This window comes from Vitis riparia, chromosome 7 (assembly GCF_004353265.1).
Source record: "Vitis riparia cultivar Riparia Gloire de Montpellier isolate 1030 chromosome 7, EGFV_Vit.rip_1.0, whole genome shotgun sequence".
NCBI lineage: Eukaryota > Viridiplantae > Streptophyta > Magnoliopsida > Vitales > Vitaceae > Vitis > Vitis riparia.
The window spans coordinates 9,651,568-9,666,817 of record NC_048437.1 but is presented as its reverse complement, the minus strand read 5'-3'; the positions used below and the strand labels follow the sequence as shown (position 1 = coordinate 9,666,817).

The window sequence follows — 15,250 nt, the reverse complement described above, 5'->3', positions numbered from 1 at the left end:
GGCCAACATCAAAGTAGGAGGCCTGGCTCAAGTGGTCAAGGGTTGGGGAGGGTTTGTGGGAGGTTCTACATTCAATTCCCAATGCAGAAAAAGAGTACCAATCAAAAGAATAAAAAAAATAAAAAATCCAAGTTGGATAGTAGGATGATCCACTGTACCATAAAAAAAAGTGAGTGAGGCATCTTCTATGGCCAACATCAAAGTAGAAGGCCTGGCTCAAGTGGTAAAGGGTTGGGGAGGGTTTGTGGGAGGTTCTACATTCAATTCCAATGCAGAAAAAGAGTACCAATCAAAAGAATAAAAAAAATAAAAAAATCCAAGTTGGATAGTAGGATGACCCTCTGTTACCAAGGGAAGAGTCAACAATGAGACTTCTTTTTTTCATTAAAGCACTCACTGAAAAGGGCAGAGCTTCATCTGGCCTGCTTCCACTAGAACAAGTATAGCAAATCTTTCCACAAATTTAAACTAAAAAGTTGTCATCTTTACACTATGTGACCACAACCTTCATTTTAGAGCAAACCTCAAAGAGTGGCACACAAAACTCAATAGACAAACAGTTTGGGAGCTTAAGCCCCTGCAATTATCCAAAGATATCAAAGCTATGCGGACCTCAAAACACCTGTGGTATTCCATGAAAAGTTTAAGGGATGGACAGTTCAGAAGCACAAAATGCAAGAAAAAGCTTCCCTGGAAATCCACTTTGTGTGACAAACATAGTTGTCAACTTGTAAAACTATCGTGTATTGTTTTTCTATTTTTTTGTATCATGTATCTTACGGTGTATTGTAAGTTTTTTTATGTAGTAAAAAATAAATAGAAACATATGTGTACATGTGTATATATGTTCAAAGTTCCAAATTTGCATCTTCATAATCATTCCTTCCCTATTGAAAAAGAAATTAAAAAAAAAAAACTAATATCTTACGTATAAGTTTCTATTCACTAATCATCATCATTTTTATTGTCTACATTCAAACCAGTCAAATGAAAATTCTCTAATGTTTGTTATAAAAATAAATTTATTTGACTTCTAATATGACCTTTGACAACAAGAATGCATATTTTTATGTAGGACCATTTTACATCTTTCTCCCTTTTATGATCAATTTCTAACCTCTCTGTACATTTTAAACAATTAGTATAATAAATTCTTTTATCCAAAACAAAAAAATTGAAGTTCATTTCTTCTAAAAGTTATGAAAAATAGTTGAAGATGTGTGTATCGTTGTATCGTTATATCACATATATTTTTTTTTTGATCAGATATCGTTATATCACAGATTATATCGTGTATTTTATATGTATCATAAGATACACTTCAGGATAAGATGCATATTGTGATATGCATCAATTTTCATAAAAAATGTATCATATTGTGTATTGTAAGTTTTTAACAACTATGGTGACAGACCTCCATCACAAATTTGCAGCATACCAACTGACAGCCCCTGTGGAAAGAGAGACCCATTTGCTGTTTCCTACCTTGAACACTACAAAGGACTTACTGACCCTTTCAACCATAATCAGAATAAGGAATGGTTTTCAATTTTTAACAGTTAGATATAAGTAATTCAAACAAATTTAAAACATGCTTCAATATTTTAAAGGTTAATCAGAAAGCTATAGTTATATGCATGTGAACAAACATAGAGCTACCTTCACAATAGCTAATGCAGCAGAAACTGGATCTCTAACTCCCAGAACAGTCCAAACTAGTGAATTATCAGAGCCAGCAGGTATAATTCCAATAGGAATTGAAATTGCCTCTTTCTGGTTGCCTCTACTAAGTAGACCATTCAGAACCTGCAAAATCACTAAAATTGTGTAACTTACGCTAAATATAGGAGACATAAAATACCAAGAAAATATAAAGCCTGAATCAGAGTATGAAATTAAGAAGGACAAGTGAGTAAATAAGCCAGATAAAAATATACTTCCTTTTGAATTTAAATATCTAGGATTGAAAGTTCCATAAATATTTTATCTTAGACAGTAAAAAAAGTCAATTCATCAAAGAAAACCCATAAGAAATACCTAAAAGAAGCACATCAAGAAAGATTTCAAAGAAAGAGTTCAAACTCAGAAAAGACAGATTCGAACAAAAATATTGCAATAAATCACAAGGTATGCAGTGATATCCATACCTAAGAAGTCCATAACATGGATTCCCTTAAATTGAGGTAAGCAGGAGAACCGACAAAATCACCATGACATAATGATACTCTAAACCAGATCAACAACTACTCTAATGGGCCACCAATATATCGAACTGTCTAATAATAAATATATATCAAAATGAAAAATCTTGGTACGGCTGTCTACGAATTTCAACCATGGTAGGCAAAGGAGCAAGACACAGCCAAAGCAAGCACCTGGGTGAAGTGAAGTGCCATCTAGTGCATTTACCATTCAGTGTAACAGATAAAATTTGCAACTCTGCAACAGTGCATTAATATGATCATCTAAAATTTGACCTTGAGGCCTGGCTCAAGTGGTAAAGGGATGGGGAGGGTTTGTGGGAGGTTCCAAGTTCAAGTCTTAATGGGGACAAAATTTACCTATCAAAAAAAAAAAAAAAAGATCATCTAAAATTCAATAAGCTAACATGTCATATTTGACCAATTTTTTTTTTCAAATGATACAAAATCCCCAGTTTCCTTAAGACAGCAATTTACCTCAGACAAATTTAAAACAAAAACAGAAAAAAATAACACAACTATAGCTTATGTAATTGTGGATAATTCTCGGGGACAAATGACTTGCATAGATAGCAGCTAAATTCTGTATGATGCATGCATGTGATTTTGTCAAATAAAAAATTATGGGTTTGAATTTTGAATGTCAAAACGAAACAAGAGACAACATTTTGCAAAATCAACAGCAGAGAAACTTTGTTGCAGGGAAGAGATTTGTACTCCTTTAGGGGTCTCAGCCTCTGATGGAGAGAGAAACAGCAATGGAGAAGAGAAGAGACCATCAGGGTCATTGTAACCTTTGAAATATTAGAGAAAGACAAAGAGATAGACCAAAACATGCTATGCTGTTTGTACAACACTGTTATATTATGATGATGCATCCAATCATAAGGAAGGAAGAAAGAAAACAAACACAAAAAAGAAAGAAATGAGAAAAGACATTAGCATTTTTTTTTTTTTTTTTTCTTTTCTTCAGTAAGTAAGAGGAAGGCATGAGCGTCTTTTGGATCAGAGTGAGGAATCTGACCAGCAGCTTGCCCTTCCTGGTGCCTTTTGTGAACTTAGGCACACATTTAATAACAATGTTTTTAGAACTAGATCGGTCATTGAACCGAAAAAGTTATTGGTTCATGGTTTTGTAGTTGGACCGATGGTTGAACTATGGTCTAAACTTCCCCTGGTGGTAAGTGCTGGTTTGGCATTGATTTGAAGACTTTTGAGATTACCATAGATGACCACAAAGGAAAAGTGCGTGGAAAGATCTGTGAGAGAGGCCCTAAGTTCTCTTCATGGATCAGATTTGGAGGAAAAGGATTATCTCTACTGCTAGAAGGAGTTGAATCATGTTGTGGGCTAAAGGAAAGAACCCCTTTCAGAAAGTTTTGGTCAGAAGGTGATAGAGTTTACAGTATGGAACTTAGATGCAATAGAGCAGGAAGATTTTTGTTCTGCGTTGTAAGAGATGCAGAGAACAAAAGATTTTCCTTGGCTTTCCCTGAAGGAAGGGGGCTTGTTGGAGGCTGGAAAATGCTTGCTAGCAAACTGAGAAGTGTGGGAGTTGCCCCCCTCCAATGGAGAGGTGTTTTGCTGGATAAACAAGTACCTTCCCAAGTCTCACCCAGCAATAGCGTAGGCAGGGGCTCATACCCTCTTCAGGACTGCCCAGTGCCTCGCGATGCCGTCTGGCTAGAAATCGAGAAAGAAACTTTGGATAGGAATGAGGAGCTGCTGGGCAGGTGTCTTGTGGGCTCTTGGGTGGGGGACGCTGATCGACTTCCTGACCTTGTTTCTTTCGGATCATGGGCAAAGAACTCATGGTTCTTGGAAGGCAACCTCTGGCTTTCAAACGTGAGAGAAAATCTCATGCTTCTGGAGTTTGAATTTGAGGACGAAGCAGAAAGGGTGTATAGTTCAGGGCAAGACGTTTCAGAGGAAGAAGCTTTTGCTTAGAAAAATGGAAGCCATCTGTGGGATGTCTTGAGGGAGATAAGAGGATGCGCGCCATGTGTGGGTTAGAATTTTAGGACTCCCTCTACATCTCTGGGGAAGAAGCCTCTTCAAGCAGTTCGGAGACTCCTGTGGGAGGTTCGTAGCTGTGGACGAAAACACAGCTGAGCATCGGAACCTCAAGTGGGCCAGAGTCCTTGTCGAAACCAGAGGATGGCAACACCCAAGCTCGCTACAGGTAGTCGCTGGCGCCTCCTGTTATGCTCTGCAACTATGGTGGGAAGAAGAGCCCTGCCTTTCCTCTGTGATCCCCGCCTGCAGGTCCGGTGCTTGGATGGTTGGGGATGAAGTGGTGGCCCCTTCACGCGCTATGGGGAGCGTGGACCCCCAGCCCCCTTCCTCAGTCATTCTGCAACTTGAAAAGCTGCCTTCACCGTTCCTGGGGACTGGTGCACCTACTGCAGACATGACGGGTGCAGCTGCTCCCTCATCTCCTGCCCGCGCTTTGGAGACGGGCCAGCATCCCCTTTCCCAAGCCCGTGTTGAGGAAACAGGCCAGTCTCTGGATGCCTTGGCCCATTCGAGCCTGGCATGTGGAAGGCCCTTTGGGCCTGGGCTAGGGAAGGCCAAGATCCCAAGCTCTTTGGATTCTTCTCTTAAACCCCTCGGCCCAACCCCTTCCAAAGCCTTAGGGCAAGAAAGCCCTAGCTGCTCGCTGTGTCGGAGTGGAACCCCCTCCGCGACTCCTTCCTCCTCAAGGACTCCCCAGAAGGTTGCGTCGCCCCTTTTGGATGCGCCGACGACATCCATTCTCGTCGAAGCTAGCAAAACCCCCCAGCTGGAAGCGTCACCCCCTGTGGACTCACCGACGCATGCGTTTGAGCTTTCCCTTCCCGTCAAAGCTCGTAAGTCGACCCAGTTGGAAGCGTCACACCGTGTGGAAGTGCCGACATCTGTGAAGGAGCTTCCCCCCCCAATCGAAGCTCGTAATAAAAAAGGTATGCCTTCTCTTCCCCCGATCTCCTTGAGAGGAGACTCTTCCTCTTCTTCTTCTCCTTTCTGGGACACGGGGCTTGAGAGGGGAAGGGAACTTGGCTCTAGTCCTTTAATTTCAATGGCAAGGGACGTAGATGTGGCACCGAACCCCCTGTCCATCATGCTCAGAGATGGGTCGACAGTGTTTTTGACAAAAGCCCCGACCTCTGATCTGGGAAAAAACATGGCAAAGCAGAGAGACTCGACGGATTACCCCCCGTGTGAAGAAGGATGGTCAGAAGAGGAGCTCTCCAAATTATTACTTTTTAGTAAAGTCTTGGGAATGCCTGTTGAAGGGCATGAAGTCGAAATTTTGGAGCTGCTTTAAAATTGAAGCTGAGGACTGGAAGTAACTCTCTCGGCAAGAGAAGGAAGAAGAAAAAATCCTGTTCCACCCGATTTGAACGAGAGTTAAAAGATTGGAATGCTCTGTTAGTTATAAGGGGATATCAGGGATATCCAAAAGATCTAGTCAGAGCTCCTGGGATTTGATTCCAGTTGATTAATGAGAATTAAAATTCATTGCTGGAACGTCCGAGGGCTTAATGATGGTGATAAAAGAAAACTGATCAAGGGAGTGGTGAGGAATCAGAAGGCTGATTTGGTTTGTCTATTGGAGACAAAGGTGAAAGATGTTTCTATGCAATTGGTCAAAAGTGTGGGAGTAGGAAGATTTCTTAATTGGGCTTCAATGGACGCAAGGGGCACGGCAGGAGGAATCCTTCTCTTATGGGATAACAGAGTTTTGGAGAATTTGGAGGTAGAAAGTGGGGGGTACTCCATCTCTGTTCGTTTTAGAAACTGCAGTGACGGATTCTCTTGGATTTTCTCTGGAGTGTACGGGCCAGTGATAGGTAACGAAAAGGAAGACTTTTGGGAAGAGCTTGGAGCCATCCGTGGCCTTTGGGAAGACCCTTGGTGCATAGGAGGGGATTTTAATGCTGTTAGATATCCAGAGGAAAGAAGAAATGCCCCTAGACTCACAGCCGATATGAGGAGATTTTCAGAGGTGATAGGGGAGCTGGGGCTGAGGGATATCCCACTGGCTGGAGGTCCTTTCACTTGGATAGGGGGCTTGAACTCTCAAGCTGCCTCTAGATTGGACCGTTTTTTAATCTCTGACCAATGGGAGGACCACTTCTCTGCCATCTCACAATCTGCTCTCCCTCGCCTGGTCTCTGACCACGGCCCCATAATTCTAGAAGTTGGGGGTTTCTCTTTAGGCAAAAGCCCCTTCCGTTTTGAAAATATGTGGCTGAAAATTGATGGATTCAAAGACCTAGTAAGAAGCTGGTGGAATGGATATTCGGTTGAAGGCTATAGCAGCCACTGCATCGCTGAGAAGCTCAAAGCTCTTAAGAAGGACTTGAAAAAATGGAACAAGGAGGTGGTAGGCAACGTCTCTTTCAACAGAGCAGAGGCCTTCTCACGCTTGCAGCGGTGGGAGGCCAAGGAGAATGAGAACGCTCTTACTCCTGAAGATCTAGAGGCTAAGAAGCTGGATCTTGAGGAATATAAGAAATGAGCCCTTCTAGAAGAAACTTCTTAGAGACAGAAGTCAAGGGAAATCTGGTTAAGAGGGTGATAAAAATACCAAGTATTTCCACAAAATGGCCAATGCTAGGGCAAGGAGGAATTTCCTATCCAAAATTAAGGTAAACGGGGTGAATCTCTCATCCTTGGCAGAGATAAAAGAAGGTGTTTGCAGTGCTACCAAACCTTCTCTCTGATCCTGGGGATTGGAGGCCTAGTATAAATGGCCTTAACTTCAAGGAGTTGGGAGAAGGCTTGGCCAGCAGCCTAGAAGTTATGTTTTCTGAGGAAGAAATATTTGCAGCCTTGAGCAGTTTCTGTGGAGACAAAGCCCCAGGTCTGGACGGCTTCACAATGGCCTTCTGGTTATTCTGTTGGGACGTTGTTAAACCAGAGATTTTAGGCCTCTTTAGGGAGTTCTACCTCCATGGGACCTTCCAAAGAAGCTTAAACTCCACGTTCCTCTTGCTCATTCCTAAGAAGGAGGGGGCCGAAGATCTAAAAGACTTCAGACCAATCAGCTTGGTAGGGAGTGTGTACAAATTGCTTGCCAAAGTCCTAGCCAATAGACTGAAATCAGTGATGGGGGAGGTAATTTCTGATTCTCAGCATGCTTTCGTCCATGGGAGGCAGATTTTGGACGCTGTTCTTATTGCTAACGAAGCCCTTGATTCTAGATTGAAAGATAACATCCCGGGCCTCCTTCTCAAGATGGACATTGAGAAGGCCTTTGACCATGTCAATTGGAACTTTCTTATGGAGGTGATGTCCAAGATGGGATTTGGACACAGATGGATTAATTGGATAAAATGGTGCTGCTCCACGGCGTTCTTCTCGATCCTTATCAATGGAAGCCCCTCGGGCTTCTTTCGTAGCTCTAGGGGATTGAGACAGGGCGACCCTCTATCCCCCTATCTTTTCCTTTTGGCCATGGAAGCTCTTAGCCAATTGTTGTCCCGTGCAAGAAATGGAAACTTTATTTCCGGCTTCAAAGTGGGAGGAAGAGGAAGTGAGGGGCTGCTCGTGTCCCATCTCTTGTTTGCCGATGACACCTTAATTTTCTGTGACGCCGATGCAGTTCAGTTGCAATACCTTAGCTGGACCTTCATGTGGTTTGAGGCGATTTCAGGATTAAAAGTCAATTTGAATAAAACAGAGGCCATCCCAGTGGGGGAAGGCATTCCTATGAAGACTCTTGCGGCGGTCTTGGGTTGCAAGATAGGGAGCTTACCTACATCCTACTTGGGTCTTCCCCTTGGAGCCCCCTACAAATCCATTAGGGTGTGGGATGCAGTGGAAGAAAGATTCAGGAAAAGGTTATCTCTCTGGAAAAGGCAATACCTCTCCAAAGGTGGCCGTCTTACCTTGCTGAAAAGCACCCTCTCAAGCCTCCCAACCTACTTTCTCTCTCTCTTTGTGATCCCCAAGAGAGTGTGCGCAAGGCTTGAAAAGATCCAAAGGGATTTCTTATGGGGCGGTGGAGCCTTAGAGAATAAGCCTCACTTGGTGAGTTGGAAGGTTGTTTGTGCCGATAAAAAGAAAGGTGGCTTGGGCATTCGTAGTCTAGCTACTTTTAACAAGGCCTTTCTTGGGAAATGGTTGTGGAGATTCGCAAATGAGAATGAGCCCTTATGGAAGCAAATTATCCTTAGTAAGTATGATCTTCAAGAGGGAGGATGGTGCTCCAAAGTTGCAAGAAACCGGTATGGGGTGGGGGTCTGGAAGGCCATTAGAAAAGGTTGGGAGAATTTTCGTTCTCATTCCCGCTTCATCATTGGGGACGACACTAGAGTGAAGTTTTGGAAGGATTTGTGGTGTGGAAATCAATCTCTGGAAGAAGCTTTCCCCATCTTGTTTAACCTCTCTGTCAATAAAGGATGGGTTGCTGAGGCTTGGGAGGAAGACGAAGGAGGAGGTAGCTGGGGGCTTCGTTTTAATAGACACCTTAATGATTGGGAGGTGGGAGAAGTCGAAAGCTTATTAAGCAAGCTTCATCCCTTGACCATTAGAAGAGGTGTGGAGGACTTGTTCCGGTGGAAAGAGAACAAGAATGGAACCTTTTCTGTCAAGTCCTTCTATAGCTCATTCTCAAGGGATACCAAACCCCCCTTCCCGGCTAGAACTATTTGGACGCCTTGGGTCCCAATTAAGGCTAGTTTCTTTGGTTGGGAGGCGGCTTGGAATAGGTTGCTCACCACGGACCGCCTGAAGAGATTTGGTTGGAGCATCCCCAACAGATGCTTTTTGTGTAAATATGAGGAGGAAACCACAGATCACCTTCTACTGTTTTGCGAGAAAGCCAGAATGTTATGACTTCTAATTTTCTCCCTGTTTGGGGTACAATGGGTGATGCACTCCTCTGTGAAAAAACACCTCCTAGGTTGGCATGGTTCCTTTGTGGGCAAGAAAAGGAAGAAAGCTTGGAGAGCTGCCCCCCTCTGCTTGATGTGGACCATTTGGAGAGAAAGAAACAGGAGGGCATTTGATGATATGGAGAGAAATGATCAAGACATTAAATCCATTTTTTTGTACACTTTTGTGAATTGGGCTAGGGTGTATATAGAGGAACACACTTTGTCTTTGATAGATTTTGTAGACTGGCTAGCCACCAAGTAAGGGTCATGTTTGTTTTGTCCCTTTATTTTTTGCTTCTTTGTCTTTGGTATACTCCGTGTATGCCTTTTCTCTAGCCTTTGGCTCTTAATGAAATCTTTTTACCTATAAAAAATATATATATATATATATATATTATATATATATATATATATAATTTATATATAATATAAAATTAAAAATAATTATAAGGAATTAAAATATTTAGTTAAAATGTTTAATAATGTTTCATTTTTTTTATATATGATATATCAAATTACATCATAAAGATAAATGTAAATATACTAATATTTTAAATTTTATTATATAGAACATGTATAATATTTAACTTTTAACATATATTTAAGATGAAATACAAATTATAACATATAATTTTATTTATATGTGCATCTCATACTTATCATTTAATAATTATTATAAAAATAAATGTGAATGTAAATATTTGTATTTATTTAATGATTTTAGAGGATAGCAATTTGAAAAAATAACATATTTTTATATATTATATTGTATAACATTATTAATAAAAACTGTAGTATAGAATAGTGGACGGGGACTCATTTTTTACACCTGGAGATCCCTGGCTCAATTCCCACAGCGCATGGCAAAAACAGCACATTCTGGTTCCTTGGGAACTACCCAGTTTGTCTGGTCCGGCGGTCCAACCATCAGTTCAGACTGTTCATTTCCAGTTTAAAGCTAAAATGGTTCAATATAGCTAACTGGACCGGAGAGGCTGCCGGTCGACCATCCGACCGGCGGGTCCAGTCTGGTTTTTAAAATGATGTTTAATAACAGTGATCTCACCTATGAGAAATGGAACTTCACAAATAGTTCTTATTCATCATCTTATTAAATTGTCTCTAGAATTTGTTATTATGTAGAGGCATGGTTATCAACTTGTTCTGACTCGAGAAATAGAAACTTCTGAAACAAGAAATACCTGTATAAGACTATCTTCATTGACAGAAGAAACTGGAATAACATCACCTGTGTTATATATCCATCTACTAGAGACCAACCCAAGATATTTTTAGGTATATAAACACACCCTTATAGTCTGTGTATATACGTCCCAATATATTTATCTTTTTGAAAAAAAAAAAAACATTAATTCTTAGTGCAGAAATAAGATTTAATACCCCCAAAAGACCAAAACCCTAAAATCACTAACCTAACTCCTAAAATTAAAACTATGCTACAGTTAGTTGAACCGTGAATTACCAACTTTCTTCTGCAATTCATCAGATAACTTCTTATTAATTGAAAGAAAAATATTAAAATAATTAAAAAGGTTCTAAACAGATTTTAAGGTTCACCAGACATGAAACATGGAAACCGTTCTTCTCCAAATAATCCAGGCTGACTTGATGGAGTTTGGTGAAACTCCTTAGAAGTTCACATTCCTGGAAAGCTATGTGGTGACGAAAGAAATTTATAGAAGATGCAAAATAAAGGATTAGAACTCAAACAACCAGAAACAACAATGATCACTAAAGCAGCAAAATGACTGACCTCATTGACAATTCCATCACCTCCAATGCATATAATTCCTGAAAAATGATGAAGATATTGAAAATGCATAAGCAAAGTGAATATCATACGTATTGTTACATAATAAACCAATTAGTAGTACCATCAGGACATGTGCTGAAGTCTACACTGGATGCAAGCTCTTTAGCATGGCCAGCAGAAGATGTTTTGACTACCTCCATCTTAAACCCTGCAAGCTGGCACAATTTGCAATTCCAAAATATGTTACATGATATGAATACGAAGAAGAACTACACTCAGCTTTCTTCACTCATCATACCATCAGTATCTCCCTTATGAGACGCAGCTTAAAATGCAAGAGGTACAAGCAAAATCCCTATTGTCCCTCACCATGAGGTCCACACTGAGAGGTGTGGCAAAAGTCTCAAGCTCAGAATGCGAATGAGAATCAAGAGCTTTCTTTTTTCTTATATGCACTGTGTTCCACTGAGTTTCTATCAACCACTCTTAAGTTTGACAGATGGTTTATTGCTATGAATTTTATGAAACTTAAGATCCATTTAAGTTTTCCATTCATCACAGATTAGAAGAAATTAAAATAAACAAAATGATAGGGTTGTTCCTCTGCTTGGGAACAACTAAAAATATTCTGTGAAGGCTTGCAAGAGAAGGGGAAAAGTTGGTTCTAATGCCCAAGCCTTCATTTGGGACAGTAATGATGATTTAAAATTCATTTTGGGACTAGCCAAGTTGGTATGTTAAGTTTCTATTTTAACTAGTAATTGACTTTTAGTAAAGTTCATATTTTTTTTTCTAGTTCTCTTATTATATTAGAAAAAATTATATTTTTTTAACTTTCAAAATAATATTCCTTTCCTATATCTTTTCCTATTTTTGCAAGGAATTAAGGAATTAGGAAAGTAGTTATGCTAGGAAAGGGTTATAAGTCTATATACCTATGTTGTCCTTTTTTTTTTCGACAAGTAAAGGAGTATTGTATTAAAAAAGTATACACGATGAACACATATACAAAAACCAATAGGGGCAAGAACGCACAAAAAATGATTGCACCCTACGCGGAGCCTAACCAATCCACAAAATCTATCAAAGAAGTAACACTATCCCCCATGTACACTCTAACCCAATCCCAAAAGATATACAAAAAAGAACTTTTGATTGTTTGATCTGAGCCTTCCCTATCCTCAAACGCTCTCCTATTCCTATCCTTCCAAATAGACCAAATAATGCAAAGTGAGGCAACTTGCCAAGTCTTTTCCCCTTTTTTGCTAATAGAGCAACCATTCTAACTTAAGAGTGCCTCTCTCATAGAAGAATGCATCACCCATTATACATGAAAAAGAGCAAAGACCAGCTGCCACAATAAGCTTGCTTTAGGATAGTGCAATAGAATATGATATCCTGTTTCCTCTGTAGCCTTACACATGTAGTATCTATTTGACATCCTCCATCCCTCCTTCTAAGCTGGTCCTGTGTCAATATTTTTTTTTTTTTTGATAAGTAAAAAAGAAATACATAAATAAAGAGGCAAAAAGCCACAAAGCATACAGGGGTATACAAGGCGGCTAGGGCCTCAAAAAACAAAAGACAAAAGGAATCACCTCCCCTTAAGTGGATGCTACCCACTCCAGGAAGCCTATAAGAGAGAAAGCCTCCTCACCTAAATACAATTTGGCCCAACTCCGCAAATTACAAACAAAAAAATTCTTTAGCTTCTGAATATTCAACACACCCGCCCTAAAAGCTAATCTATTTCTCTCATTTCATACCGTCCAAAAAATACAAAACGGAATGGATTCCCAAACCTTTTTCCTTTTCTTCCCCACAAAGGGGCCCCTCCAGCTAGTTAAGACCTCATTTACAGTTTTTGGAAAGACCCATTTAACATCTACTAACCCAAGGACAATATCCCACAAAGCTCTAACCACTATACAGTGTATAAGAATATGATTTACATTTTCACTATAAGCTTCCTTGACCCTGAACTGACCATTTCTTCCTATGACCCCTCAGCACATGGAGCAAATCCCCAACCATATCTAGCTCCCAATCATTGAAGTCCCTCAAAAAATTTAGGTTCCAACCTCCTTGACCAGAATTTTGGTCCCACATTTCCTCAATCGTTAAACTCCTTTGAACACCTATGACGAAGAGATGAGGGAAACAATGGGACAACACTGTATCAGTACACCAAACATCTGTCCAAAATCTGATCTTGGTGCCCTTCCTAGCTCGGAATCTCATGTTATCCCAGCACCAATCATGTTTCCAAATCTCCTTCCAAACCCCTACTCCAACCGCCCCATTAGCCTTCTTTGGCCTCCATCCAAGACCCTCTTGCCCATATTTCATCGTAATCACTTGTTTCCAAAGATTATCTTTGTCACAAGCATACCTCCATATCCACTTGCCAAGCAAGGCTTTGTTCAACATGACTAGCTTCCTAAGGCCTAGCCCACCCTTGTCCTTGCTAGTACAAATCACTTCCCAATTAACTAGATGAATTTTCCCCTCCAAATTTCCCCCTCCCCATAGGAAGTCCCTTTGCACTTTCTCTAGCCTTCTAGCAACAATCTTGGGCATTCTGAAAATAGACATTTGATAGATTGGCATGCTAGCCAAAGTACTTTTTATTAAAGTCATTCTTCCCCCTTTGGAAATATATTGTCGTTTCCAAAGCGCAAGTCTCCTCCTTACTCTCTCTTCCACCCCATTCCACATATAAGGAGCTCTATTAGGAGCCCCTAGAGGAAGTCCCAAATATTGAGAGGGCAAGGACCCCACCCTGCAGCCTAACTCAACAACCAGCTCTTCAATCTCCTCCACCTCTCCAACTGGAATAATTTCACTTTTGGCTAAGTTAATCCTTAGACCTGAAGCCGCTTCAAACCAGAATAAAATCCAACTTAAATGAGTTAGATGCTCCTTACTAGCCTCACAGAACACAATTGTGTCATCAGCAAAAAATAAATGGGAGATGTTCAAAGAGGATCTGCTGCTACCCCTAATGTTACACCCTGATAAAAATCCCCCCTCCACGGCTCTCCTAATAAGAACATCCAGTACTTCCATTCCCATAACAAAAAGATAAGGAGATAGGGGATCTCCTTGTCTAAGGCCCATAGTGCTAGGGAAGAAGCCAGCAGACACCCCATTAACCAAAACTGAGAATTTGGCTGAAGACAAGCAACTCCACATCCACCCCAACCACTTAGACCCAAAGCCCATCTTTTGCAATACCTTCAACAAAAACTTCCAATTGATGTTGTCATAAGCTTTTTCTATGTCCAATTTGCAGATAAGACCCTTTTCTTTTCGTTTCTGCCACGGGTCTATCACCTCATTTGCAATTAAAGAAGTGTCAAGAATTTGTCTTCCTATCACAAAGGCATTCTGAGTAGTGGAAACCACCTTTCCAACCACTTTCTTAAGCCTGTTAGCTAGCACTTTAGCCAATAACTTATAAAGCCCCCCAAAAGGCTAATAGGTCTAAAATCTCCAAGGTCCTCAGCCTCACTTTTCTTGGGAATCAAAACCAGAAAAGTATTGTTGAGGCTCTTGAGGAAAGAGCTATGCTCGTGGAATTCCTTAAACATTTCTAGGATCTCCTCTTTAACAAAGTCTCAACAACTTTGCCAAAAAGCCATAGTAAAGCCATCCGAACCAGGGGTTTTATCCCCATTCATCTCCATCAAAGCCGTATGAACTTCATCCTCTGTAAAAAGACTCTCCAGATTCTCTGCTTCTTGCTAACTGATTTGATCAAGCTGAAGCCTCCCAATGTCCGCCTTCCACCCCGTATCTTCTGAGAGCAACTGATAAAAAGCATTAGCAATTCCTTCCCTAACTTCCTGCTCCTCTGAAAGCCATTCCCCATTGATCTTAATTCTGTCCAAATAATTGTTTCTACGATGAGCACTTGCCATACGATGGAAGAAACCCGTGTTTCTATCCCCCTCCCTCAGCCAGATCTCCCTTGAAAGTTGTCTCCAATGAGTTTCCTCCAGAAGCACCCACTTTTTGTAATTTTCTTTTGATTCTTTTTTTAACTTTGTTTCCTCCATAGTCAGGCTTCTCTCGTTTTCCATCCGATCCTAGAAGTCCACTTGCTGCAGGGCTGATTAGCCCAAGTTGCCTCCCAATAAAAAAAGCTAACTCTTATAGGGGCCTAAGAGTTCCACACTGTACTGTGCGGGAAAGATTCCGCTCTTCTACTTGCTAAAGAGAAGTAATAAGATTGAACTGAAAAAACCCCATTCTTGGTCCCCAACCAAACCATGTCATCAATGGTGCCCGAAGCAATGAAGTAGTTATGCAACCTCCTAAAAAACTATCAACATCCTCCGTCTCCCAATCATTGAACTGTCTAATAAACCATGGACCCCAACTACCCCCATCCCAAACATCTACCA

General features: G+C 40.7%; 1 protein-coding gene across 9 annotated transcripts in view; it reads right to left on the bottom strand.

Annotated features, from left to right (window-relative positions):
- The window catches only part of LOC117918937 (sphingoid long-chain bases kinase 1), a 37,652-nt gene that overhangs the window by 4,432 nt on the left and 17,970 nt on the right, over positions 1-15,250 (bottom strand). For all 9 annotated transcript variants that reach the window (XM_034835926.1, XM_034835921.1, XM_034835922.1 and 6 more), the window contains 3 exons: positions 10,963-11,056; positions 10,842-10,879; positions 1,660-1,806 (listed from right to left, as the gene is read on the bottom strand). In XM_034835926.1, coding sequence (XP_034691817.1) covers positions 1,660-1,806; positions 10,842-10,879; positions 10,963-11,056 — 279 coding nt within the window. The remainder of the gene's footprint in view (positions 1-1,659; positions 1,807-10,841; positions 10,880-10,962; positions 11,057-15,250) is intronic.